At 44.9% G+C, this 27586-nt stretch overlaps 1 protein-coding gene across 3 annotated transcripts in view; it reads right to left on the minus strand.

The window, feature by feature from the left end:
* The window catches only part of CCDC136 (coiled-coil domain containing 136), a 153166-nt gene extending 126530 nt beyond the window's left edge, over positions 1–26636 (minus strand). For all 3 annotated transcript variants that reach the window (XM_077472990.1, XM_077472991.1, XM_077472989.1), the window contains exons 1-2: positions 26309–26636; positions 1033–1122 (exon numbers count right to left, since the gene is read on the minus strand). In XM_077472990.1, the coding sequence (XP_077329116.1) occupies positions 1033–1122; positions 26309–26357 (139 nt within the window). In that variant the 5' untranslated portion in view covers positions 26358–26636. The remainder of the gene's footprint in view (positions 1–1032; positions 1123–26308) is intronic.
* Between the last annotated feature and the right edge of the window lie 950 nt (positions 26637–27586).

Genomic DNA, 27586 nt, shown 5'->3' on the forward strand with positions numbered 1-27586 from the left:
CTGCACCATTTCCTCCAGTGTGAAAGCCCGAGGGCTTTCACACTGGAGCATTGCGCTGGCAGGACGTCAGGAAAAGTCCTGCCAGCAGCTTCTTTGGAGCGGTGAAGGAGCGGTGTGTTTACCACTCCTCCACCGCTGCTCCCCATTGAATTCAATGGAGCAGCGCAGCTATACTGCCGGCAAAACGCTGCTATTGCAGCGTATTGCGGGCAGTTTTAACCCTTTCTCGACAGCTAGCGGGGTAAAAGCTCCCCGCTAGCGGCCGAAATGCGCCGCAAATCCGACGGTAAAACGCTGCTAAAAATAGCGGCGTTTTACCACCGACGCTATGGGCGTGGCAGTGTGAAAGCCTTCTTAAGATGCCAGCACTGGGAACCTGAAGGCTTGTGATGTATGCCGCAGTCATGATAAAAATTGCTGCTTGCCGCCATTACTAGTAAAAAAAAAAATTTATAAAAATGCCGTAAAACTAACCCCTATTTTGTAGACGCTATAACTTTTGCGCAAACCAATCAATAAACGCCTATTGTGATTTTTTTACCAAAAATATGTAGAAGAATATGTATTGGCCTAAACTTTTTTATATATTTTTGGGGGATATTTATTATAGCAAAAAGTAAAAAATAATGGGGGTTATTTACTAAAGGAAAATCCACGTTGCACTGCAAGTGCACTTGGAAGTAAAGTCACTAGATCTGAGGTGCAAGGAAAATAAAAAACAGCATTTTAGCTTGCACATGATTGGATAAAGTCAGCAGAGCTTCCACTCATTTCAGATCTACCCTTTAGATTTAGAGCGATTGCACTTCCAAGTGCACTTTCAGTGCAAAGTGGATTTGCCTTTCGTAAATAACCCCCAATGTGTTTTTTTTCAAAATATATTACTCTTTTACTGCTGTAAGAACTACCACTACAAAAAGCAGAAACATTTACCAACACATCTTCATTATAAAAAAATAAAAATAAACAAAGAAGCCAATATTTCAGGACTGCACAAAATGCCAAAGAGATTATCTATAGTTATACACCCACCATTCAGTAGTTCTCTTGGATAAGAGTGGTTTCTTCTGGTAAGAGGCTGAGGGAGCCAGCGACCAGGTCCTCCTGAGCCTGGACTGGTTCCTGTGAGAAAGAACAAAAACATATATTTGTAAATATGTAGGGACCATGCCTTAAGTAATAGTTATTTTGCATGTGCTAGATATAGCAAGACTGTTTAGTCAAGCTGAGCTTTGTTTAAATTTTGGCACTCCTGGCGTTCCTAGTTCAGGCCATGGATTACTTTTGCCTGTTATTGTTGAGGAGGCTCCAGTAATCAGTGTGGGAATGGTCAGTACCCGAATCATAAATATTTATTCCCACCAGCCAATTAGGAGCAATCAGGGAACAACCTTCCAGAGTGTTCTTCTTCTTCTCCCTTAGAACTCTGCCCTGGGTGAGCTGTGTTCTAGATTTTCCAGTTTACCAATTCTTGTTTTGTGAAATGGAAAGACAGCTAGGAGAAGGTACTGGCTCCTAAAAGGAAAGTTTTTGCTTAATCTGTTCTTAATAAACATATATAGTAGCGTATAGAGTACAGAAAAGAAAAAGGGAATTCAATTCATTTCAATTCAATATGAACAGTATGGGTCAGTGATTGATAGACTCCGGATAACAGTACAATAACATATGTTAAATCCTCCTGTGTCCTAGTTCTCCACCATTTTATACAGAATTCCTATGCTGTTTTAAAGAGTTCCATGTGTGACATGGAGGAGCAAGGGGAAATATTGTGTTATACAGGACAATATGAATCTGGGAATCTTGCTTTTTGAAATGTAAGAAGACGAATGTTCCAGAGTTCCCTTGTGGTGCTTCAAGAGCTCCGGAAAGGAAGAATAAAGAGTAGATTGGGAGAGTAACTATAAAGAGAAAATGAGGGCGAGATAACCCACTCTAATATGTGCTAAGAGCAATTTGTTCCACCAAAAGGTTTAAATCTGTATATCTGTATATAGGCTCATGCTAGGGTCTTGAATTCTTCAGTGTCCATGTAGAGGATCGGAGGTCCACTTAGTTTGAAAAGAATTGTATCTCTCATATTGTTGGACCCATCCTCGTCATATGGCTATTTCCATTCCCTAATTGTGAGGGTTGTGGATGGGTGACAGTGTCTAGGAATAATGCTTTAGTTGCACAGAAGATGTCCAGTAGTTCCATCAGTACAGAGCTGGTGAAAACCAGTGAGACAAAGGTACATCATCTTCTGCCTGGAGAAGTCTGGCCAGGAGTGGTCCTCATGGAAAAATTGCAGCCAGAAAACCATATCTCCATTGTGGAAACAAGGCTAAACAACTCAACTATGCATAAAAACATAAAAACATAGGAACTGGGGTACAGAAAAATGGCAGTGCAACAGCGAAGCATGGTGGAAGTTTCTTAAATGGTTGTGGCTGCATTTCTTCAAAGGGAGTTGGAGACTTCATCGGGATCAATGGTGTCCTTAGTGCTGAGAAGTACAGGCAGTCACTTATCCATCATGCTATATCATTCTGTAATGACCCCAAACATACAGCCAATTAAGAACTATATTCAGTATAAAGAAGAAAAGTGTAAAGAAGTCCTGGAAGTGATGGTTTGGCCCCCACAGAGCCCTGATCTCAACATCATTGAGTCTGTCTGGGATTACATGAAGAGGCAGAAGATTTTAGGCAGCCTACATCCACAGAAGATCTGTGGTTACTTCTCCCAGATGTTTGGAACAACCTACCCGCTGAGATCCTTCAAAAACTATGTGCAGGTGTACTTATAAGAATTTAAGCTATTTTGAAGGTAAAGGGTGGTCACACCAATTATTGATTAATTGATAAAAAAATAACTATTAACACTTCTGTTACTGAAAGCATTCTTAATTTACGGCATTTTTTCACACATGCCTAAAACTTTTACACAGTAGTTAGTATTCTTTTCCCTTTCCCATTTCCTTGTGTAATTGACATAGTATGTTAGAGAGTAAGAAGCTATATAAGAAGTATATGGTACGATCAAGAACATTTCCTAACAGACATATTTGTCCAAAGAGAGTAGGGATGCAGTATAATTGCCTATGGATAGTTCTGAGAAAGTGGGGGAGCTGAAAGTGCCGGAAACATGCACTCCTGGGTGGGTTGAAGTAATTGGGAAAGGGTAGATAGGAGTAAAGGGGTCATAATAGTAAGAAAGTTGGGAATAGGTTGTGGTCGACCTCCACACTTTGAGTATTGATTGAAAGAAAAATGGTAGAGTTGAGGGGGTGGGCCAAGAAGAGAGCCCATGGGATAGCTATTAAAGGGAGGTGATAGGGGTTCCTTACTATTAATACCCATAATCCATAGACATAGTTACATATGTAGCTCCACCCACATAAGGGAACATCACGCCCATCTGGGATAGGGCTAATGACGCTGACTGTGCAGACAAGACTTATACTCTGTTACAGCTAAATGTATGTGTGTAATCAGGACTGTTCTAAATACAATAAAAACAGTGTCATACTATATGTGTATGTCCCTCATATTTACTCTATGGTGGCATAGAGAGTGTTAGAGGATGGCTGTAATTGATGAAACAGGTGGAGAGAAGGGGAAAGGAGGCAACCCCGAAGAGCTGCAATACATAAAGAAAAAGTGCTTTATGACCTGATGAGTGAACTTTTGACAAGGGGTGTATGTCACAAATTGAGACAAAACAATTGAACACTTTACTGTACTTTATTGAACTGTGTGCATATGATTTATTGCAGAAAAAGGTTTTGCATATGAATGTTTAATACTAAAGCACGTATTGCAAAGTATATCTTGAGTATTTTTTTAAGTATATATATGAAGTATTCTATGCAATATTATACAATCTAACATATCCTATATAACAATGGCATACATGTATTAACTTGCCGATTCCTATAAATTAGCTAGTCTATAAGAGTTTGATAAGCACAATGATATAACAAACACACCTGCTTAGTAAACAATGTTACATTTATTTCCCAAGAAAATAGGAATATACTAAACAGCAGAATTAGGAAAACTACCTTAACCAGTTCCCGACCAGCGCACGCCGATGTACGTCGGCAGAATGGTATGGCCAGGCATATTGGTGTACAGGTACGTCCAATCTTTAATGCCGCCCTGCCATCGCAAGCGCCAGAGTGTTCACAGGGCAGTCTTCCTCAATGGATTATATTACTGATTGTCTTGCCGTAATTGACCTCTGGAGCAGTGTTTGTCCATGAATCATCTCTATTAGCCCTGGGCCACTTAGCTAGCTATTATTCTCTTTGAAGCCTGTAATCACACATATCACAGCAAATGGGCTTGAGCCAAGACATTGTTATTTTGATATGTTACAAAGCTTTGCTGTGTTTCATTCCAACTTAGGCCACCTGGCTGTATCAACCAGGAAATGAAATATCAGAAGTATGATATTAAACCATGCTGCTATCCAACAAATAATCCAACAAATAGTCCACTTTGCGCCTAAAGGGTGCATATCACCCTTTTTCAGACACGGCATCTATGGAACAGTTCATAATGGTCTTAATGGGTTGTGCCTCCCAACATGTGCCACTTTGCCACTGAGTGACACACCACTATCCTTCTTCAGCGACAGCTTCCATGTCACCATTCTGTATCTTTGGTATCTTTTCCTTTCTGGTATCTTCAGGACGGGGTGCAGTACAGGCAAGGGGTGTCCATTCACTCACCATTCACCAGCACACACTCAGAGCAACATATTAACCAGCTTTCAGATACAAAGTCTTGAGGAGGGCCTTACTCACCTATATTACTAACCTAAAATACACATATGTCATACTACACCATAACATAAATCAACCCATTTTCATAATATATACATATATATATGCGTCCCATCCTATTACACATATTTTGACAGCAGCTGAAAGAACCCCACAATCCCAGTGGGAAGAAGTGGGAAGATAACATACACACAAAATCAGTACTCACTAGCAGTAATCCTAAAAGTTCCAGTCCCACAAACAAAAGGCCTGTAAACCTTAATTAAGATGGTTGCTATGGCACTTCCAGTGTGTGATGACATCATTTCCGGTGTCTAATGTCACTTCCATTGGACGAAACATGTCAGGGTGACGTCAGGCGCCGGGAGTGAAGTCACCATGCACCAGAAGTGCCTTGGAGACCATCTTAATTGAGGTTTTCAGGCATTTACACAAACTTTTGTTTGCAAGTAGGTTTTTGCATATTAAAAATTGGATTTTAAGTATACTGTCGCACTATGGGCCCTTTTTAAATGTCTTGCATGGGAGAATCCTAACATTGAAGTATGAAGGGCCAGGAGGATTGCTATTGTTACAACTATACCCATGAACACAGTGCTTACTGAATAGCATTTTGGTAAGATGCTTGGTGTGACCATAGGCTGATCAGTTGGTTGGAGACACTGTTTCATATTTGGTTATGGCATTCAAGTATGCATGTTAATGTGAGTGATATGACACTTTTTGCAGTTTAATTTAAAGTGGTACTACTCTATATTTTATTTTTCACTTCTTGGAGGTTTTATGCATTATTTTGGATGCAAGAGAGAGGAATTTCCATCAGAGAGGACTCATTTAATGGTGCATTGTTAATCTTACATTTGGTAAGGTATATAGAGTGATTGATTCACCAATATTTGCACAGCAGAGGCGGTACTGGGCTTAAAGGGATATAAACATTTAAACACACTTTTGTGAGTAGCATGCATTTTTAATTTGTGGTAATCAAGCTATTTGCATTATTACACTATGTGTTTATACGTCCTTTTTTGGGAGCTTCTAATACCTATCCGGAGAAAGGAGGAGGAAGAATTCTTCTGAAGGGGAGATAGAGACACAGAGGAAAAGCTGAATTGGAGTGTTCTGGAAGGCATTGTTTGAGAAATATTAGGCTAAGGGTATTTATATAGGAACACATCTTGTGATCCAGTGGAATTATTTTTAGGATCTTGATGTTAGCACAATATAAACACATTGTCTAAATACACCAATTGGATTAGACATACTATACTATTTGGTATTTTCTTTTTTTTTTTCTTGAGTGAAGCCGTACAAGTGATTCATAACCAGAGAAGACGCTGTTGGAGCTTTTGGTCTACACTGGACTTAAAAAAATTGAGAACTTTTTGGAAAGGTATCTATATGGACTGGGAGTTTTAAGATTGCTGGTAGTGTGTATTTTTTTAAATTGATTTTTATTAAGGTATTTAATTGGTATAGAGCAGGGGTAGGCAACCTCGGCACTCCAGCTGTAGTGAAACTACAAATCCCATCATACCTCTGCCTCTAGGAGTCATGCCTGTGATTGTCAGAGTCTTGCAATGTCTCATGGGACTTTAGTAGTTTCAAAACAGCTGGAGGGCCGAGGTTGCCTCCACTGGTATAGAGCACAAAGTGCTGCACCTGTTTCAATAATTGTAAATACTACTGTTTTTCGAGTTTGGATTAGAGATGTACAGCAGCTGTTGCAGTTAATTGTATCCACTTATCATAGGTGCAGGGTTGGTATCAGAATTGTTGTAAATTTTGTGTGCATTCTTAGTGGCTCTTTGTTGTCTTATGGTTCAAGCCAACAATCTACCACATTTATAACCGTGTTGATAAAAAAGCACTTCTAACTGGTCCTTAAATTATAAGGTTTTCATGCCTAGTAGTTTTTTGTTTGTCAACTCATATTGTATTTAAATCCTGGCATGTAGTCAGTGACAAGTCCTTTTTGTAACAGGACTTCTTCTCTGCAACTGCAAGACTTTGGCAAGGTCATTGCTCCTTTCTTTTTTAATTTGAGCACTGTGTTTAATGAAGATGCCTCGTACAACGACTATGAGGGCTTCCTATTTCACTGGATCTGGCGTGAGGTCTGACTCATGGTCCGCAATAAAGTTGAGGCGAGCAGATTAAATGTCTACTCTGCACGCTACAAGTAACAGTAGATTCTCACAGAGTTTCCAAGTAAAAGATAATTTAAAGGTGTTAGGGATTTGTAATGTGAGGAAGAGTGGAGAGTGATCTAACCATATTTAAAGATGAGCTACCGTACAGTCTGCCCATATAATTTGTAATAAAAACATCTTTGTCATCCTAAAAGTTTCCCTCCAACCACTTTACATATGCATACTGTGATTCTGTACTTGCCAAATATGTTGCAGAATTCTCCCTTCACTAAGTCTGGCTGCAGCCATTTTAACTGTGGGCAGCTGAAGCTGCTGCCTGTCCACTTCCTGGATTTACCCAGACTCACAGAGACACGTTCACACACACCACTGCTTGCCTGCACATTTCTCCTCTCTGGATGAATATACATGGATCTTTGCAGTCTCCTCCTATCACCGCCCTCATCCAGCCCTGCAGCTCTCCTTGGCTCTCCTGTGATTCTCCTGTGATTCATTTCTTCTCCACTCTCCAGACCCCTCCCTTGCTGGCAAACTCTCATGAGAGTGAGAGAGAGAGCTGGATGGGATGTCACTTTCCTGCACAAATTACCAGAAAAGATAGAGGAAGCAAGTTGTATAAGGTATTTACTGGTAGAAAAAAAATTTTACTAGCCAAAGTTAAAACAGCAAGGGCTGAAGATTTAATAAATTGAAAGATGAAAAAATGACTGAAGATGGGCGGTTCAGTACACAGTTTTCATGGTAAATAAGAAAATTTGCAGTTCTGTTATAGAAATTATGACTGCTAGGGTAGCATGTGTAATCTCTAGCTCTAGGTGTTGAATACGTCATATGTCAACCATTTAGAACACGTGTAATTGCTTTTTAGTTTAGTCAATAGGAGAGGGAGAGCACGGGTTTGCCTAAAGTAGTATCCAAAAGGAGATTAAAGTCTCTTTCTAGAATCACTGTGCCCTCCATAAAGTATGCTAGTTGAGATAGAATGGGCAATAAGTAGGGTTTTGTCTTTGGTTTAAGGAGGTATGTGTTGGCCAAAGTGATTTGTCCTGTTAAATATGGAAGCCTTAAGAAAAACATACTTCCCATTTGAATTGATTTGATGTATGATATATAGGGTATAGGGTAGGGCGTAATGAAGTCCATTAGATACTCTCTAAGATGAGTGCCCATCAGTGCTACCTATGAGTGCCCATCAGTGCTGCATATCAGTGCCACCTATCAGCGCACATCAGTGCCGCCTATCATTGCCCATGAGTGCTGCCCATAAGTGCCTCATCATCAGTGCCCACCAATGCCACATCATCAGTGCCAATCAGTACTGCCTCATCAGTGCCTGTCAGTGCAGCCTCATCAGTGTTCATCAGTGAAGGAAAACTTACTTATTTACACAAAGAAAAACTATATTTTGTTTACATTTTCATTCTTTTTTTATTTGGAACGTAAAAAAAATAAAAACCCCAGTGGTGATCAAATACCACTGAAAAAAAGCTTTATTTGTGTGAAAAAAAATTATATAAATTTTGTTTGGATATAGTGTTGCATGACGGCGCAATGGTCATTGAAAGTGTGCTGAAAGCTGAAAATTGGCCTGGGCAAGAGGGGGGTATCCAGGATTGAAGTGGTTAAAAATAAAAAAAGTGTCCCCGATGTAAATCCATCATCAATCATGCTGCCCATCACACCTCAAAAATAATCAATAAAAATTATCCTGCGTCGATGAAGGCTGGCTGCCTACTACTGCCATGTTGAGGGCATGTGGCCTGGTATCCTTCAGGGGAGTGCGCTTGCCCCCCCCCTTTCCTGACCTGCTGGGCTGCATGCTCGAATAAGGGTCTAGTATGGATTTTGGGGGGGACTCCACAATGTTTTTTTACATTTTCGATGTGGGGTTCCCCTTATAATCCATACTAGACCCGAAGGGCCTGGTATGCATTGGGAGACCCCACGCTATTTTTCCCATCATTTTTAATTGTATGCTTTTTTTTATTTTTGACATTCAGCTGCCAGCGGAGAACTCACTGACAGCTGATAAGTCATCGGTTGTTAAGGATGCAGCGTGCTCCTTAGCAGCCAGCTATTTGTCGACCCCCCACGCTGTTTTTTTTTTACAAATACCACATGTGATACCACCTGGTGGTAAATATTGCATGCTTCTTTACTCTCTGGTCCATTTGTAAGAGTTTTTAAAGCGATATTTATTGGGAGTTTTTTTTTTTCCTGGTAAATACCACATAATCATTATCTTTTTTTTATGAATTGTACTTCATTTATCGCATGCAAAAGACTGGGAGGGTATATTGGCATTGATGAACACAGAAGAGAAGTAGGAATTCTTCAAAAAGACTGTTTGTGAACACACAAAATATCTTTCCATGGGAAATGTGACTCACTGCCAAAGTTATAAAAACTATAAAAAATAAGAAAAGAGCTTTTAAAAATATAAAAAGGAAGGAACACTATCATTGTTTAAACATTACAAAGAATATAACAGAATATGTAAAAAGGAAATCAAGGCCGCAAAAATTTAAAACAAGCGACAGATTGCAAAAGATAGTAGAGCAAACCCCCAAAATTCTTAAAATATATTAATAGTAATAAGATCTGGTCTGAGTATGTAGGCCCTTTACAAAATAATCTAGAGTGGGTGACTGGGGAAAGATAAGGCAAATTTATGGATAATGCTGATTGGCCCTGTGCTGATCACATGCACTCTCCCAAGAAAAGAAAACTCTCCTACAATACACACCAAACTGAGCATGTGCAGCCTGACTCCAGTAACTCTATATTATCCATACATACAGAATCAAGCAGCCCTTTTACCCAAAGCAGAGGATTAGGTTAAGTTCCACAATGCGTATTACAATATGCTTTACCACACGTGTCCCCAACAGAGCTCCCCTACAGCATGTGTCCCCATCAGAACCCCCCCCCCACAGCAAGTCTCCCCATCAGAGCTCCCCCACAGCAAATGTCCCCATCAGAGCCCCCCCCCCCCACAGCAAGTGTCCCCGTCAGAGTCACACTACTGACTACGCTCCCACAGATACACAGTGGTTTCTCTCACCACTCCAGGTCAGGCCTCCAGTATGATCATCCTCCAGATCAGATGAGTCACTCGGTATCCCCCGCAGGCTGAAAGCTCTGCCAGCAGCCGCCGTACGCTTGTCTGCACAGAGCACCACCCTTCCCCCTCACACACACACACACACAGGCCGCACGTGATCCGCACCTGAGGAATCATGGGGGACAGAGCAGGCAGGACCCCTGGAGTCCCTGGGTGGGGGGAGGGTGCTGCAGAGTCTGCTGTGGAGTCTGCCTCATTGGAGGTGTAGGTGTAGGGGCTGGAGGAAGCACTTAGATCACTCATCTTGGGACAGCAACATATGGCTATCATGGTGGCACAGGAGGTTGCACACAGGGGAGAGAGCACCGGCTGCCCCCCCCCCCCCACGCTACACCACTGGGCTGGCCAGGCCGGATTACATCATCGAAAATTTGGCGGTCGATGCAAAATCGCGAACGAGCTGATCAGTTTCATTCCGGGGCACTGTATTGTCCCGGAATGAAACTTGCCGGGATCCAGGACAGACCTGACAATTACAGGACTTGCCCGGGCAATTCAGGACGGTTGGGAGGTATGATATTGCCCCTGTACAAATCATTAGTAAGACCTCATCTGGAATATGCAGTTCAATTTTGGGCACCAGTTCACAAAAAGGATATCGGAAAATGGATAAAGGGCAGAGAAGAGCAACCAAACTGATAAGAGGCATGAAGGAGCTCAGATATGAGGAACTGAATTTATTCTCTCTTGAGAAGAGGAGATTAAGGGTGGATATGATCAACATGTAAGAATACATAAGTTGGTGTTGGGGTTTTGACTTTCAGGTCATTACAGAGGACAAGGGGGCACTCTTTAAGTATGTTGGAAAAGACATTTACCATTTACATATGGAAAGGCTTCTTTACAGTAAGAGCTGTGAAAATGTGGAATAGACTTCTTCCAAAACTGGTTCTGGCATAGCTTATTTAACCGCTTCAGCCCCAGAAGATTTTACCCCCTTCCTGACCAGAGCACTTTTTGCGATTCAGCACTGCGTCGCTTTAACTGACAATTGCGCGGTCGTGCAACATGGCTCCCAAACAAAATTGATGTCCTTTTTTTCCCCCAAATAGAGCTTTCTTTTGGTGGTATTTGATTATCCCTGCGGTTTTTATTTTTTGCATTTTCGATGCAGCAACAATTTTGAAAAAAACACCTTTTTTTACATTTTGTTATAATAAATATCCCCCAAAAATATATAAAAAAAAAATTTCCTCAGTTTAGGCTGATATGTATTCTTCTACATATTTTTGGTAAAATAAAATTGAAATAAGCGTTTATTGATTGGTTTGTGCAAAAGTTATAGTGTTTACAAAATAAGGGATAGTTTTTTGTCATTTTTATTAATATTTTTTTTTTTTACTAGTAATAGCTGCGATCTGCGATTTTTATCATGACTGCGACATTATGGCGGACACATCGGACATTTTTGACACATTTTTGGGACCATTGTCATTTATACAGCAATCAGTGCTATACAAATGCACTGATTCCTGTGGAAATTACACTGGCAGTAAAGGGGTTAACCACTAGGGGGCAGGTTAAGGATTAAGTGTGTCCTGGGGCATGTTTCTAACTGTGGGGGGACGTGGTTACGTGTGACACCTCACTGATCTCTGCTCCCAATCACAGGGAGCAGAGATCAGTGACACTGTCACTAGGCAGAACGGGGATATGCTTGTTTACATTAGCATCTCCCCATTCTTCATCCCCGTGAAACGATCGTGGGTAATCCCCGCAGCGATTGAGTCCACGGGACCCGCAACACCACTCACGGAGGTCCCGGCTGGCACGTACATGCGCCGCCGCCGCTGTGTACACGATGGCACAGCGGTAAATTTAAAGGGGCGTACCTGTACGCCCATTTGCCCAGCCGTGCCATTCTGTCAATGTACACCGGCGTGCGCCGATCGGGAACCGGTTAAAAAAGGGACTGGATACATTCCCAAATGCACACAATATAATTGGGTTACTAATATTTATAGGTAATAACAGAGGGGCAGTTGATCCAGTGAATATTCAATTGCCTCATGGGATCAGGAAGGAATTTTTTCCCCCATTGGAGCAAATTGGATCAGGCTTCTTTTTTATTCCTTCTTCTGGATCAGATATAGATTTGTATATATGGAGGTTTTGTGTGTGTGTGTGTGTATATGTGTTTTTTTTTTACTGCTTAAACTAGATGGACTAGTGTCTTTTTTCAACCTGAGTGACTATGTAACTAGTCATTCACATTCAACTGGACTTGTTCTGTAATGTTGAAGACATTTCCTAAATTCTACAAATAGTAGGTATTACATGACTTGGATAAATGAGAACCTTCACAGACAGGATAAGGAAGGAGCCAGAGGAAGAGGTAAAAGGGCTAGTGATGGACGAACTTCCGACGGGACGTTTCGCGAACGCGGCCGATAGTTTGCGAACCGTAACGTTCGTGGCGGGCCTCATTGACTTCAATGGGAGGCGAACTTTGCAAACCTACAGGTCAAATTTGCAGCCACAAAATAATTAATAGCTGTGCAAACATAGTCCCACCACATGGCCAATGACATAACTCATGTATGAGGTGAATCTGGGATCGACAACTACAAGCATTCTTTTTTTATATGGGAAATTGTTGTGACAATTCAGGACTGTGGAGCGCATGAAGGCAATGGAGGAGAGGGAAGGTCAGGGTAGGCAAAGAAGAGGGTGCAGGAGATGATCACCAGCAGCGTGACATACAGCAATGACACCTGCACCGTGATAGAGTCATCTGACACCAGCACCGTGATAGAGAGCACTGACATCAGCAGCGTGACATACAGCAATGACACCTGCACCGTGATAGAGAGCACTGACAACAGCACAGTGATAGAGAGCACTGACATCAGCAGCGTGACATAAAGCACTAACACCAGCACCGTGATATACAGCACTGACAGCAGCACCATGATAGAGAGCACTGACATCAGCAGCGTGACATACAGCAATGACACCTGCACCGTGATAGAGTGATCTAACACCAGCACCGTGATAGAGAGCACTGACATCAGCAGCGTGACATAAAGCACTAACACCAGCACCGTGATATACAGCACTGACAGCAGCACCGTGATAGAGAGCACTGACATCAGCAGCGTGACATAAAGCACTAACACCAGCACCGTGATATACAGCACTGACATCGGCACCGTGATAGAGAGCACTGACATCAGCAGCGTGACATAAAGCACTCACACCAGCACCGTGATATACAGCACTGACAGCAGCACCGTGATAGAGAGTACTGACATCAGCAGCGTGACATACAGCAATGACACCTGCACCGTGATAGAGTGATCTGACACCAGCACCGTGATAGAGAGCACTGACATCAGCAGCGTGACATAAAGCACTAACACCAGCACCGTGACATACAGCACTGACAGCAGCACCGTGATAGAGAGCACTGACATAAGCAGCGTGACATACAGCAATGACACCTGCACCGTGATAGAGTGATCTGACACCAGCACCGTGATAGAGAGCACTGACATCAGCAGCGTGACATAAAGCACTAACACCAGCACCGTGACATACAGCACTGACAGCAGCACCGTGATAGAGAGTACTGACATCAGCACCGTGATATACAGCACTGACACCTGCACTGTAAGCAGCCCGAGGAGGAAGTCAGCATAGCACAGGGATGGTGGGAGCCCCTCATAATGAGCATAGCACAGGGATGGTGGGAGCCCCTCATAATAAGCATAGCACAGGGATGGTGGGAGCCCCTCATAATATGCACAGCAGAGGTACAGCCCCAGGAGGAAGTCAGCACAGCACAGGGATGGTGGGAGCCCCTCATAATAAGCAGCCCCTGGAGGAAGTCAGCACAGCACAGGGATGGTGGGAGCCCCTCATAATAAGCACCCCCAGTAGAAATATGACACCGCTCAACCTCTTCAAAGAGGAGGGTACGGGCATATAGTACGGTGTGCTTTTTTTGGACAAGGAAGTGAGCCAAATGAAGAAAGAAGGTCTGTGTGCTCGATTAAAAAAATTGTTTATAGACATATACATGGTCTACTGGTCACATGTGTTGAATTCCTCCGAGATCCATGCCTCATTCATTTTTAGAAATGTGAGGTAGTTAACACTGTCGTGAGCTAGGCGAGTACGCTTATCGGTCACGATCCCCCCTGCTGCGCTGAACGTCCTTTCGGACAGGACACTGGATGAGGGGCAAGCCAACAGTTCGATTGCAAATTGGGCAAGCTCTGGCCAGAGGTCAAGCCTGCCCACCCAGTAGTCCAGGGGTTCATCACTCCTCAGACCGTCCACATTGGCCGTTAACCCGATGTAGTCGGACACCTGGCGGTCTAGGCGTTCCCTGATGCTGGATCCGGATGACACCTGTCGATGGGTCGGCTGAAAGAATGACCTCGTATCCGAAGTCACCAACTCCTTCTCTGGGAGTGGGAATTGCTCCTCTGCCAGCGCACGCAAAAGCAGAATGCAGCATTTCACGAAGCAAGGCCTGGAAGTGCTGCATTCTGACAGCCCTCTGTGACGGCAGTAGCATTTCCGCCATTTTGTGTTTGCACCGGGGGTCTAAGTACGTTGCCACCAAGTACTGGTCCTTGACCCTTATGCTTTTTATACCCTATTAAAACACTGGAGCATAAAGGCCCCAATTTGCACCAAACTGGAAGCGGTGTGGTGGCCTGGCTCCTGCTCATCATCCAGGATAATGTCGTCCTCTTCATTCTCCTCTCCTCATCCACGCACAACAACAGGGGTCCCAGAAAGGTTTAAAGCATGCTCTTCTTGCTCCTCCTCATCCGCCCCGGCACCATCCTCCTCTGACTCCTCTTCAGACTCCTGTTGTTGACTTGTCTCAGATAGAGTAGCCCCCCCTGGGAATTCATCCAGCATTGCGACTTCCTCATCTTCCCGCTCCTGCTCCTCCACAGCTTGATCAATGACACGACGCAATGCACGCTCAATAAAGAAGGCATAAGGTACCATGTCACTGATGGCGCCATGGCTGCGGCTGACCAGTTTGGTGATCTCCTCAAATGGCCGCAGAAGCCTGCATGCGTCGCGCATGAGCAGCCACTGGCGCGGTGAAAAAAAACCCAGCTCCCCAGAACCTGTTCTGCCGCAGAGTTCATACAGGTAGATGTTAACTGCACGTTTCTGCTGGAGCAGCCTATCAAGCATATAGAAGGTTGAGTTCCATCGCGGCGGGCAATCGCAAATAAGACGTCTGACCGGCAGATTGTGTCGCCGCTGAATGTCAGCAAGGCGAGCCATGGCCGTGTAAGATCTTCTGAAATGGGCCGAGATTTTCCTTGCCTGCCGCAAGATGTCCTGGACCCCAGGGTATTTTACAAGGAATCGCTGCACGACCAAGTTTAAGACGTGTGCCATGCATGGCACGTGCGTGATTTTGCCCTGTTTTAATGCGCTAAGCAGATTGGCACCGTTGTCACACACCACTTTACCAACTGTCAAATTGAGCGGTGTTAGCCACTGATCTGCCTGTGAACGCAAAGCTGAAAGGAGTGCCGGGCCAGTGTGGCTCTTGGCTTCCAGGCACAACAGATGCAGCACGGCATGGCAACGTCTCACCTGGCATGTCGAATAGGTTCTGGGGAGCTTGGGCGGCGCAGCGGAAGAGACGCTAGCAGCGGAAAAGGAGGAGTCAGCCGAGGAGGAGAGGGAGGAGGATGGAGTAGGAGGAGGAGGAGAAGAAGAGCCAGGCCTGCATGCAATCCGTCGTGGTAAAACCAAATCTACACGGGTGCCACGGGTTACATGCTTGACGGCCGTCAGAAGGTTCACCCAGTGGGCAGTAAAAGTGATATACCTTCCCTGCCCGTGTTTGCTAGACCACGTGTCTGTGGTCAGATGTATCTTGGTACCGACACTGTGTCCCAGAGATACATTCACTTGCCGCTGAACATGGCCATATAGCTCTGGGATGCCCTTCTGTGAGAAATACTTCCTTCCTGGGACCTTCCATTGTGGTGTTCCAATGGCCACAAATTTGCGAAAGGCCTCCGAGTCCACCAGTTTATATGGCAGTAGTTGGCGGGCTATGAGTTCTGACAAGCCAGCCGTCAACCGTTGGGCAAGAGGGTTATCCGGCGTCATCATTTTTTTACGCTCAAACATTAGGCCCACGGAAGCCTGCCTTTTTGCAGAAAAACGTGAGCTTGGCGTGATGGAAGGTGGACTGGAGGACAATTGTGAGGAGAGAGGAGAAGGAGAAGTAGAAGACGAGGCTGGACAGTGAGAGCCTGGAGTGTGGCTTTGTGTGTTCCGTCGCTCCCACTGGGCTCGGTGATGGCTGCTCATGTGCCTTCTTAAGGCGGTCGTCCCTAGGTGAGTGTTGGGCTTACCGCAACTAATGCGTTGACTGCAAAGATTGCAGATGGCAACGCTATTGTCAGCTGCGGACACGTTAAAAAAAGCCCACACTGCGGAGCCATGTTCCGGTGTCCTGGGAGCACCAGATGTGACCATACATGGTCAATGACTTGCTCCTGATACATTTGCAGTCTGCTTTGTCCCTCCTGTGCAATGTAAGTTATTCCTGCTTCTCCTCCCTATCTGCTGGTCCATATCTCCCTCTGAACTCCCCTCCTCTTCCTCTCTTGTGGGCACCCACGTGACATCACTAGACACGTCATCATCTACGTCACCTTCCACACCGCTATAAGTAGAGATCTCGGAGTAGGCAGCAACACCGGGGACCAACCTCCTCCTTGGGCTGATCTGGGTACTGTCGTCAGACTGCTGAGTAGCGGTTGTTGCTACCTCCTCTTCCTGATCCAATACCAAGAGTGGCTGCGCATCAGAAATGTCTTGATATGGATCGGAAAATAATTCCTGTGACTCAAGCGGAAGGTATGTGGTGGTGTTGTTGGTGGTAGTGTCTTTGGGGGTGCACATAGCAGAGAGTGAAGAAGAGGGTGCAGATCGAGAGGATGAGGAGGGTGCAGAAGAGTAAGGCCGAGTGAGCCACTCAACCAAGTCTGGTGCATCCTTTAAAGTAATTGAACGCACCTTCTGCAACTTCCCACTTTGGCTCAAGCCTGTTGCTCCTGCCCTACCCCTACCACCCCTGCAGAAAGGCCTGCCTCTTCCTCTGCCTGTCATTTTTTAAATGACCCTGTGACAAAACTCTCAGTCCCTATACTGATGAAGGACTGCTGCAGTATAGGGCAGCGGTCAGCAGTAGTGCACCTCAACCCTATGTATTGTGGACCTATACCAGTCCTTATGGAATAGCAGACTGTACCTCACTCAACCCTATGTACTGTAGCACCCTAGACCAAGTTACCAGTCCTTATAAGGACCCTTGTGGAACAAGTAGGTTGTGTGTGACTGATTAGCAGACTGTACGTCGGTCCCTATACTGATAAAGGACTGCTGCAGTATAGGGCAGCGGTCAGCAGTAGTGCACCTCAACCCTATGTATTGTGGACCTATACCAGTCCTTATAGAATAGCAGACTGTACCTCACTCAACCCTATGTACTGTAGTACCCTATACCTTACCAGTCCTTATAAGGACCTTTGTGGAACAAGTAGGTTGTGACTGATTAGCAGACTGTACGTCAGTCCCTATACTGATAAAGGACTGCTGCAGTATAGGGCAGCAGTCAGCAGTAGTGCACCTCAACCCTATGTATTGTGAACCTATACCAGTCCTTATAGAATAGCAGACTGTACCTCACTCAACCCTATGTACTTTAGTACCCTATACCTTACCAGTCCTTATAAGGACCTTTGTGGAACAAGTAGGTTGTGACTAATTAGCAGACTGTACGTCAGTCCCTATACTGATAAAGGACTGCTGCAGTATAGGGCAGCGGTCAGCAGTAGTGCACCTCAACCCTATGTATTGTGGACCTATACCAGTCCTTATAGAATAGCAGACTGTACCTCACTCAACCCTATGTACTGTAGCACCCTAGACCAAGTTACCAGTCCTTATAAGGACCTTTGTGGAACAAGTAGGTTGTGTGTGACTGATTAGCAGAGTGTACGTCAGTCCCTATACTGATAAAGGACTGCTGCAGTATAGGGCAGCGGTCAGCAGTAGTGCACCTCAACCCTACGTATTGTGGACCTATACCAGTCCTTATAGAATAGCATATATGTCCCTATATAAACTGACAAAACAGAGGCTGCTGGAACAATAACTTGAATAGCACTTTTGTGGACCTGATAGTAACAGCTAATGACTAAACTGACTGTCCCTGCAGCACACACTGTCCTGTCCCTTTCTCTAAACTGACAAAAGACACTCAGGCTGCTGCAACAATCAGTAGCACAGCAGTGCCTCAAACCTATATCCTGAACTACACCTAACACATATACCAGTCCTGAAAAGAACTTTTGTGTACCAAATAGCTAGCGATTTGGGTCACTGCAATCTCTCTCTGCTCCACACAGCAACCTCTCCCTATAAGGACAGAAGAAAGAATGTAAAATGGCCGCCTGATCGGGTCTATTTATAAGTTAGGGGGAATGTCCAAGTGTCCATGTGCTGTAATGTCTCAATTGGCTGCCCTGTACCCCATGATGGATGTGTCATCATAGGTCAAAGTTCTTTTACACAGTAAACACGGAAGTCCGGCGGGCGAACGGCGGCAATAGTCCGCCGATCGGGCAGACCGCGAACAGCCGAAATTCGCTGCGAGACGACCACCGTGCGAACTGTTCGGCCATCACTAAAAAGGGCCATAGCCAGCTGGAAGGAAGCCAGCCAATTATCACAGGTTCATAAACATAACCAGGGGAGGACTGACCGGTTGTTATTTTCGGCCGTGGTTCAAGGGCCCTGACGCTGCAGGTGGTCTGCCAGCGTCACCTACTGAAACTCTCATGGCTCCTGCGGGCCCCCAGCGACCATCTTTTCAGGCCCACCTGGGCCCCAGCGCTGCCTCGGAGTTAAAGGGGGAGGGTGAGCACCGCACAGAGCGGGGATGTCCTGTTTACACTCCGACCGCTGTCATCTGATGTCTCGCCTCCTGGCTCCTTTGATAGATGTCACACTGCTCCAAAGCCAGGGAACGTGTGACGTCTATCCGGCAGGACATCGGATGACAGCGGCGCCAGGTGTAACAGAGGGAGATCTGTGTGATCCGGCGGCTCTCCTCTCTAACCCCCATGCACTGATTAGGCTGCATGGGGAGGCACTAGTGGCACGGCTGCATTATGGGCACTGGTGATGAGGCTGCTTTATTATTGGCACTTGTGAGGCTGCATTATGGGCACTGGTTGTGAGAATGCATTATGGGCACTGGTGGTAAGGCTGCATTATGGGCACTGGTGGTGAGGCTGCATTATGGGCACTGATAGTGAGACTGCTTTATGGACACTGGTGGTAAGGCTGCATTATGGGCACTGGTAGTGAGGCTGCATTATGGACACAGGTGGTGAGGCTGCATTCATAGGCACTGTTGGTGAGGCAGGAGCCATGCAGCAACAGAGGACGTGGGAGCCAGCCAGCCACAGGGGAATTAGCCACAGCTACAGTACCGATAGTTATGGTAAGAGGAGTGCTGCACAGTGCAAATTTTATTTCTACTTTGTGAGAGGTTGGGGCAGGGGTGAGAGTCATGGCACAAGGAGGGGGTGACGTGAGGACCAGAGTGAATGATGGTGTTCACTGTACACTCTGTTAGAAAAAGGCCCCCCTCCAGGTCCCATTATACCCCTTTGTAGTTTCTAATGGGACCTATGGAGGACTCTTTCTAACAGACTCTATAAGGGGCACTGAAAGAGCCTCTGTTAGAGAGACCCCCTCCAGGTTCCATTAGACTCCTTTGTAGTCTCTAATAAGTTCTGGAGGGGTCTCTCTCTAACAGCGAATCTCTAATGGACACTGTTAGAGAGAGAGACCCCCCCCCCCCAGATCCCATTAGACTCTGTTGTAGACTCAAATGGGGCCTGGAGGGGTTGCTTTCTAATAGACTGTCTAATGGACACTGTTACAGAGCGACCACCCTCCAGGTCCCATTAAAAAAAAAGCAGAAGTTGTACTTTGTGCAAAATGTAGGAGTGGGGTCAGGTATGGGCCATGGGTGGGGTCAGGGATGGGTCATAGGTGGGGCCTGACAGGGGGTCCTTGCTGGATTTGGTTTGGGGGCCCTGAGTGTTGTCAGTCTGCCCCTGAATATAACATAGAACTTTTCAACCCAAGCTGCAGAGTTTAAGAATATGTGTTTTCATCATACTGGCCTGACCTGGTGAATAGAATCTCTTTTTCACTGTGTTTTATTAAGAATATACAAACAAGGAACAAATAAACAACTTTGGTACAGAGCATATACCAAGTGATAAGTATGCATCGTCCATCTTATATAGAGGTTGTACAACTTTATTGGAATTCCGAGTTCAATGTATCAGTCATTTTTGCAATGTATCCTTATTGACTCCAGGCAGGCCATCCCGGAGAAGTGGGGGGGAAAGAGGGAGTGGGAGAGGACAAGGCAGGAAAGAGAAGGAGATGAAGGGGGAAGAGAGGGGGAGGGGAAGGAGAGGAATAAGGGAAGGGGGGGAGGCCGCCATAGAAAGACTCAAGCTGTCCAGGGTAACCAAATGCCCTCAAATTTCTTAGGGCACTTCCTGCTTAGATATGTAATTTTGTATAACGGTAGGGCCTTGTTTATGCTATCTTCCCATAAAGCCACCGTGGGGGGGGGACGTGGAAGTCCATCTAAGGAGAATGGCCTTTTTGGCATAATAAAGTAAAAACGCTACCAGGAGTTTGGAGTAGCGTGGCCTCTGGTCATCCTCTTGAATGCCAAGAAGAGCCAGCTCTGGGGACTGGGCCAGGGACAGACCAAGATGCTCATTGATGTTTTCGAACACTGCAGCCCAGTAGCTGGCCACAGCAGGGCAGCTCCAGAACATATGGTAGAACGTCCCTATTTCCCTTCGACGCCTAATGCAAGTGGGGTCTCTCTGTGGGTACAATCTGTGCAGTCGCTGCGGAGTGTAATATGACCTATGTAGAAATTTGGCCTGGATCACTTTGTCTTTAGATGAGATCACCAGTCCCAAGCTTCACTCAAAACAGTCGTTCCAGTCCTCTCTCTCCAGTGTAGGAATGTCAGTTCTCCAGGCCTCCCACAATCTCTCCAACTTGGGAGAGTCTACACTGAGTAACGATACATAAAGGGATGAGAGAGGCTTGGAAAGCAAATCCTGAGCTAAGAGCTCCTCTATGGGGTCCATAGAGAGGGTTGTAGTCTCCGGAAGCAGTGCTCTTGCCGCATGTCGCAACTGATAACAGAAATACATCCACCTAGGTAGACTAAATTTAATGGAGAGGTCTTTATAGGACAGCAATCTTCCAGCTGGCATGATGTCACCCAACGTCCTCACCCCGTACCTTGCCCATACCTTCGGGTCCGGAACGGTTCGGAAATACGGGAAACCCAGGGTTCCCCCACAGCGGCTGTCGGGGCGACCACACACCTGGTTTAAGAAACCACTTCCTAGCCATCACTCACACCCTAAGCGTTGTCTTAGTTGGGAGTGGAAGTCCGGGGTATGCCCCAGGCCCTCTATACACTAGATTGCTCAGATCCCCTAGGGATCCCACTCTAGCCACCTCCAGGCAGACCGCAGCATTCGCCCTAGAGTGGGCAAACCACCAACGGACCAACACTAGAACCGCTGCCCAGTAATACACCCTAAAGTTAGGTAGAGCCAGCCCTCCACAGCGCACAGGCAGGCAGAGGGTAGATTGCGCAAGTCTAGGTGTGGAACCCCCCCAGATAAAGGACCCAACACAACTGTCCACCTCATCAAAAAACGCGCTCGGGATCCAAATGGGGGAATTCCTAAATAGATAGTTAAATTTGGGAAGAAACACTATCTTTATAAGGTTGATGTGCCCCAACAAGTTTAGGGGAAGCTTCCCCCATGAAGCGCACCTGGCTTTGAGCTGGAGCAGGGCGGGACGTATATTAAGTTCATAATATGCCAAGAGGTCACTACCCACCAAGATCCTGAGGTATTTGAATTTGGTAACCCATTTAAGCTGAGTATCCGCAGCTGCAGCTCTCGACCCCGGGTCCAGAGGAAAAAGGACAGATTTGATCCAATTTATTGCCTCCACTCTTCCAGATGCCCACAGGGCCACAGCCAGAGGCTCCAGTGCCAGCGCAAAGAGAGAGGGGGAGAGGGGGCAGCCCTGGCGGATACCTCTTCACAACTGGAACCCCTCCGACAGCCTAGCATTGATCCGCAAGCGAGCCCTGGGGCACCTATAAAGCAGCTGCAGCCAACTCAGGAAACGGGGACCAAAACCATATCCACTCAGCACTTCCCAGAGGTATTCCCATTCCACTGATTCGAATGCCTTTTCGGCATACAATCAGGCTATGACTCTGGCCCCGGAGTTATCAGGGATAGTTAAATTCAAATGCAACCGCCTCAGATTGATGTCAGTGCCCTTACCAGGCATAAACCCCATTTGATCGACATGGACAAGTTCCTCCAGGACCTGTGCCAGCCGATTTGCCAAAACTTTGGCCAGTAATTTAGCGTCGACGTTAATCAAGGAAATCGGATGATATGACACACAGTCCTCAGGGTCCTTACCCGGCTTCGGCACCAACACTATAATCGCTTCCGACATGGAGTACGGGATCGACCCCGCCTCCAGAGATCGTGCAAACAGGGCTGTCAGTTTAGGGGCTATCAATTTCTGATAGGTGGAATAAAATTCTACAGGGATTCCGTCTGCACCAGGGGACTTCCCCGCCTGCAATTGGGCTGCTGCCATCTGAACCTCTTCTAAAATTATGTCCCATTCCAAGTGGTCCACTGCCTTCAGAGACAGAGCGGGAAGATCTACTCCGTCCAGGAAGGCCAGCAGGTCCAATCTGCCTGGCTTGCAGTATTATCTCTAATTAATCCCAAAGGTGTTCTGTCAGGTTGAGGTGCAGGCCATTCAAGTTCCTCCACCCTAAACTCGCTCACCCATGTCTTTATGGGCCTGTCTTTGTGCACTGGCTAGCAGTCATGTTGGAGCAGGAAGGAACCATCCCCAAACCGTTCTCACAAAGTTGGGAGCATGAAATTGTCCAAAATATCTTGGTATGCTCGTCTTAAGAGTTCCCTTCACTGTAACTAAGGGTTCAAGCCTAACCCCTGAAAAACAACCCCACACCATAATCCCCCCTCCACCAAATGATTTGGACTCGTGCACAAAGCAAGGTCCATAAAGACATGGATGAGCGAGTTTGGAGTGGATGAACTTGACTGACTTGCACAGATTCCTGACCTCTCCTTTGGGATGAATTAGAGCAGAGACTGCGAGCCAGGTTTTCTCATTCAACATCAGTCCCTGACCTCACAAATGTGCTTCTAAAAGAATGGTCAAACATTCACATAGACACATGCCTAAACCTTGTGGACAGCCTTCCCAGAGGAGTTGAAGCTGTTATAGCTGCAAAGGGTCGGCAAATTTAATATTGAACCCTACAGACTAAGACTGGGATGTCATTAAAGTTCATGTGCGTGCAAATGGAGGCGTCCCAATTCTTTTGGTAATATAGTGTATGTATGATATATATACATACTGTATATATGGCTTTCTGTCACCTTACGTAAGGGGTACACCATGGCCCCTGAAATGCGTGTGTTATGGTTTGCTCTGCATATTTGTGAATATCTCGCAAAATGACCTCAATAAACTCCTTAGGTCGATTGGTTGAGTGCTGGATCTCTCTTCTATATTCTGTGTACGATGATGTCTTACAGGTCTTACTATTTAGCCTAACTGATATTTTATGACTATAAACCAAATATTTTAGCCACTAGGCTGGTGGTTTGCTACAAAGCATGGTGGGAACAAATAATTGATCTAAAATAAAATAACAATGATCTAAAAAACATCTGGTCACTGCACATCAGCTGAAGGGATGCCATTGTCCACTTTTTAGCTGAAAAGGAAACCCAACCTTTAAGCCTGATCTTTTGCGTGGATCATTGATAACAAGATGCAACATCTTTTGCATGAATCATTTATTACAAAATACACAGTCTTTGGTAACATTGCAGCCTAATACCACATGGAAACCATTTCCCTAACTATACTTATGAAAAAAATAAAAAATTCCAGGATAACCCTAAGGCCGCGTACACACGGGCGGATTGTCTGGCCAACTAAGTTCGTCAGACAATCCGACAGACAGTCCGTCCAACTTTTGAATGAACGGACTTGACCACACACGATGAACAGACAGTCCGCTGAAAGCTTGCGCGATGACGTGTACAGCACGTACGACGGGACTAGAAATAGGACGTCCAATACACTGCAATGCAACCTTCGGCGTGTAAATCCTTTCTGAGCATGCGCCATACTTAGTCCGTCCAACTTGCCTACACACGAGCGGACTGTCCGCTGAAACCAAGTTTGGACGGACAAAATTACGGAAATTCCGAAAGACTTAGTCCGCCAGACTGTCCGCTGAAAAAGTCCGCTGAAGCTCACACACGAGCGGATTGTCCGCTGAAACACGTTTCAGCGGACTAAGTTGGACGGACAATCCTCTCGTGTGTACGCGTCCTTACTCATTAAAAGAATGCACCTACCCCTCTTCTAAAACCTATGCTGATTAGCCTTTGTAAGAAAGATGTAAACACTTCAGTCTGGTTGTGATCTGGCTCCCCTGTGGCAGCCAGCAGCGGCTGCAGGGGTAGACAACAGATGGGCCATAGGAAAGCCATAGGCCAAGCATTGCCAACCATTGTCGATTGCTCTCTCCTCTCCCCAGCAGCTGGTGCTGGCTGACACAGGGGGGATCACATGACTGGACCAGAGCGGGTTGAAAATATATACATATTTATTACTTAGGCAAAGGCGTTAGAAGGGAGGATGGGAGCATTTTTAAGATTATTTATTTTAAGCCAACAGATTCAGTAACACTATGCATTGGAAATCTAGGAACAAAAAACTGAATGAAATTACAGTAAAACTTTGGATTGCAAGGAACTTGGTCTGCAAGTGTTTTACAAGACAAGCAAAATTTTAAAATAAATTTTACCTTGATAAACAAGCGAGGTCTTGCAATGCGAGTAGCGTCATGTCACAACTGAATGTGATAAGGCTCCGTTCACATTGTCGTGACTTGGGATCTGACTTGTGAAATCCCATTTAAGTCAATGAAAGCTGTCCTAATTAGCACTACTGAAGTCGCTCCAAATTTAGAAAAAGTTTCTGCACTACTTCAAGGCGACTTCTATCTGACTTGTGCCCATAGACTTTAAAGGAAGTTGCCTCTAAGTTGGATACTTATCTTAATTGATGTGGTTTGGATCTGACATTACAGGAAGATTCCCTGAAGTTGCCTCGAAGTTGCCTTGAAATTTCCTTGAAGTTTCCTGGCAATGTCATGCCAACTTTCATGCCACGGCAGTCTGTACCATCTCTCTTATCTTTTATAGTCTAAAGCTCCTGAAGTGCAGGTTAATTTGTTTTATTTTATACAGTACATTTTATACTGTATTTTGTAATTATTTTTATATGAATAAATGGTTGTGGAACGAATCATCTGAGTTTCCATTATTTCTTTTGGGGAAATTTGCTTTGATATAAGAGTGCTTTGGATTACAAGCACATTTGCTCGCAATCCAAGGTTTTACTGTATTATAAATATAAAAGCAGCTGATTCTGAAAAGCCGTAGTATGCCAAAACTATCAAGTGTCTGAGATATAATTTTTTACCAAAGTATGCTTCTACAAATCTGCAAGAACAAAAAATGCGAGTTGAAAAATGGGGCACTCTTCTAAAAGAAACAGCGTGTAGACTGCCAAGCAGCACAATGGTTATGGTATTGTTTACGCAGACACGACACATTTCTGACCCGATGAGCTAAGTACAGCTTGCAGTGCAGGCAGGCGTATCATGTGACCCACTTTACCATAAGGACCCTGTTTAAGACCATGATTACAATCAGCCTATGGGGTTGATGACGTTCTTACACATGTAGTTTGCGGAATGCTTATTGGCATAATACATAGAAAAATCATATATATATATAAATTGCAAACCATTCACAATGTTATATAACAATGTAGCTCAGCTAGCATTTTCAAAACATTATCAATGCATTCATTGCCAAGAAAAAAAATAATAATATAAAATTCTATTTGATTTCAGAAGGGATGGTTATGAAACGTAAGACAGAATGCATTGCTGTGCCATTGATGCAGACAAAATCATGATTTCATGATAAAATGAAAAGACAAATGAGATACAGATATACAACTACGGACCTGTCATCTGCTGGGCTCTGCCTGTACTCTGACCATCCACATCCTCCATACTGCAGTAGCTGTGGGCACAGCCTGGCACTGAGAGAGGATGGAGATGGAGGGGAGACAGAGGGTAACTAAGGTAATATGGAAATTGTCTGCTAGATCTGTATGCAGCAATGAAAAAAAAAAAAGAAGTGGGGATGTAAAAGGAAGAAAATGGCAGGAAGATTAGTGGTACAGCAGGTAAATGATAGAAAATAAGAGAAGAGACTTATAATGAGAAAAAATCAGCTGCAGACAGAAGAAATGAGACAGAGCAGAGTATTAGGTGGTATAGACAGCCAGGCATGGGGACAAGGGATTGGAAGAGTGAGCAGATCCAAGGAGGAGTCTGCAGGCAGGGAGGAAGGATGGAGTTTCTGCTCATTATAGGCAATCCTGCATCTGAGCCTGCATTCTACTGTTTTCTCATTATTGTTAGAAAGCTTTGGTCTTACTGTTGTGCTGACAGGTCATTTTAGTGCTGGCGTATTTAGCATACGTATATATATCAGATCACGCGGTGTTTGGCACAAGCCATCTGTGTCTCTGAAGATAGCCATGTACAGAGAAATCTTTATACAGGGAAATACAGTATTAAATAGTACAAAGGCTCATACATTCTCACCGCAGAGGGAACACAGACAATCAAACTGGTAGACCTGTATGTGTATTTTAAATGATATGACAGTTTAGAACAGTGGTTCAGTTCTAAGCCCAACCTTTTATTTTCACATGTATAAACCATGGTAACCCACTTCCAAATATTATACCCCTTGGCAACCATTTACATAAATTGTACCCTTCAAATTAGCAAAATGTTTGTAATTATTATACAGTAGCTGCTGTTATTTAAAAATGATATGTTGTAATTGAGAAGAGGAGATTAAGGGGGGATATGATCAACATGTACATATACATAAGTGGTCCATATAGTGAACTTGTTGAGTTATTCACTTTAAGGTCATCACAGAGGACAAGGGGGCAGTCTTTACATCTAGAGCAGTGATGGCAAACCTTGGCACCCCGATGTTTTGGAACTACATTTTCCATGATGCTTAACTACACTGCAGAGTCCTTGAGCATCATGGGATATGTAGTTCCAAAACATCTGGGGTGCCAAGGTTTGCCATCACTGCTCTAGAGAAAAAATTATTTCATCTACAAATACGGAAAGGTTTCTTCACAGTGAGAGCTGTGAAAATGTGGAACAGACTCCCTGCAGGGGTGGTTCTGGCCAGCTCAGTAGATTGTTTT

Source organism: Lithobates pipiens, unplaced genomic scaffold, assembly GCF_037356315.1.
Source record: "Lithobates pipiens isolate NorthernLeopardFrog02 unplaced genomic scaffold, aLitPip1_a1.2 Scaffold_8, whole genome shotgun sequence".
Classification (NCBI taxonomy): Eukaryota; Metazoa; Chordata; class Amphibia; order Anura; family Ranidae; genus Lithobates; species Lithobates pipiens.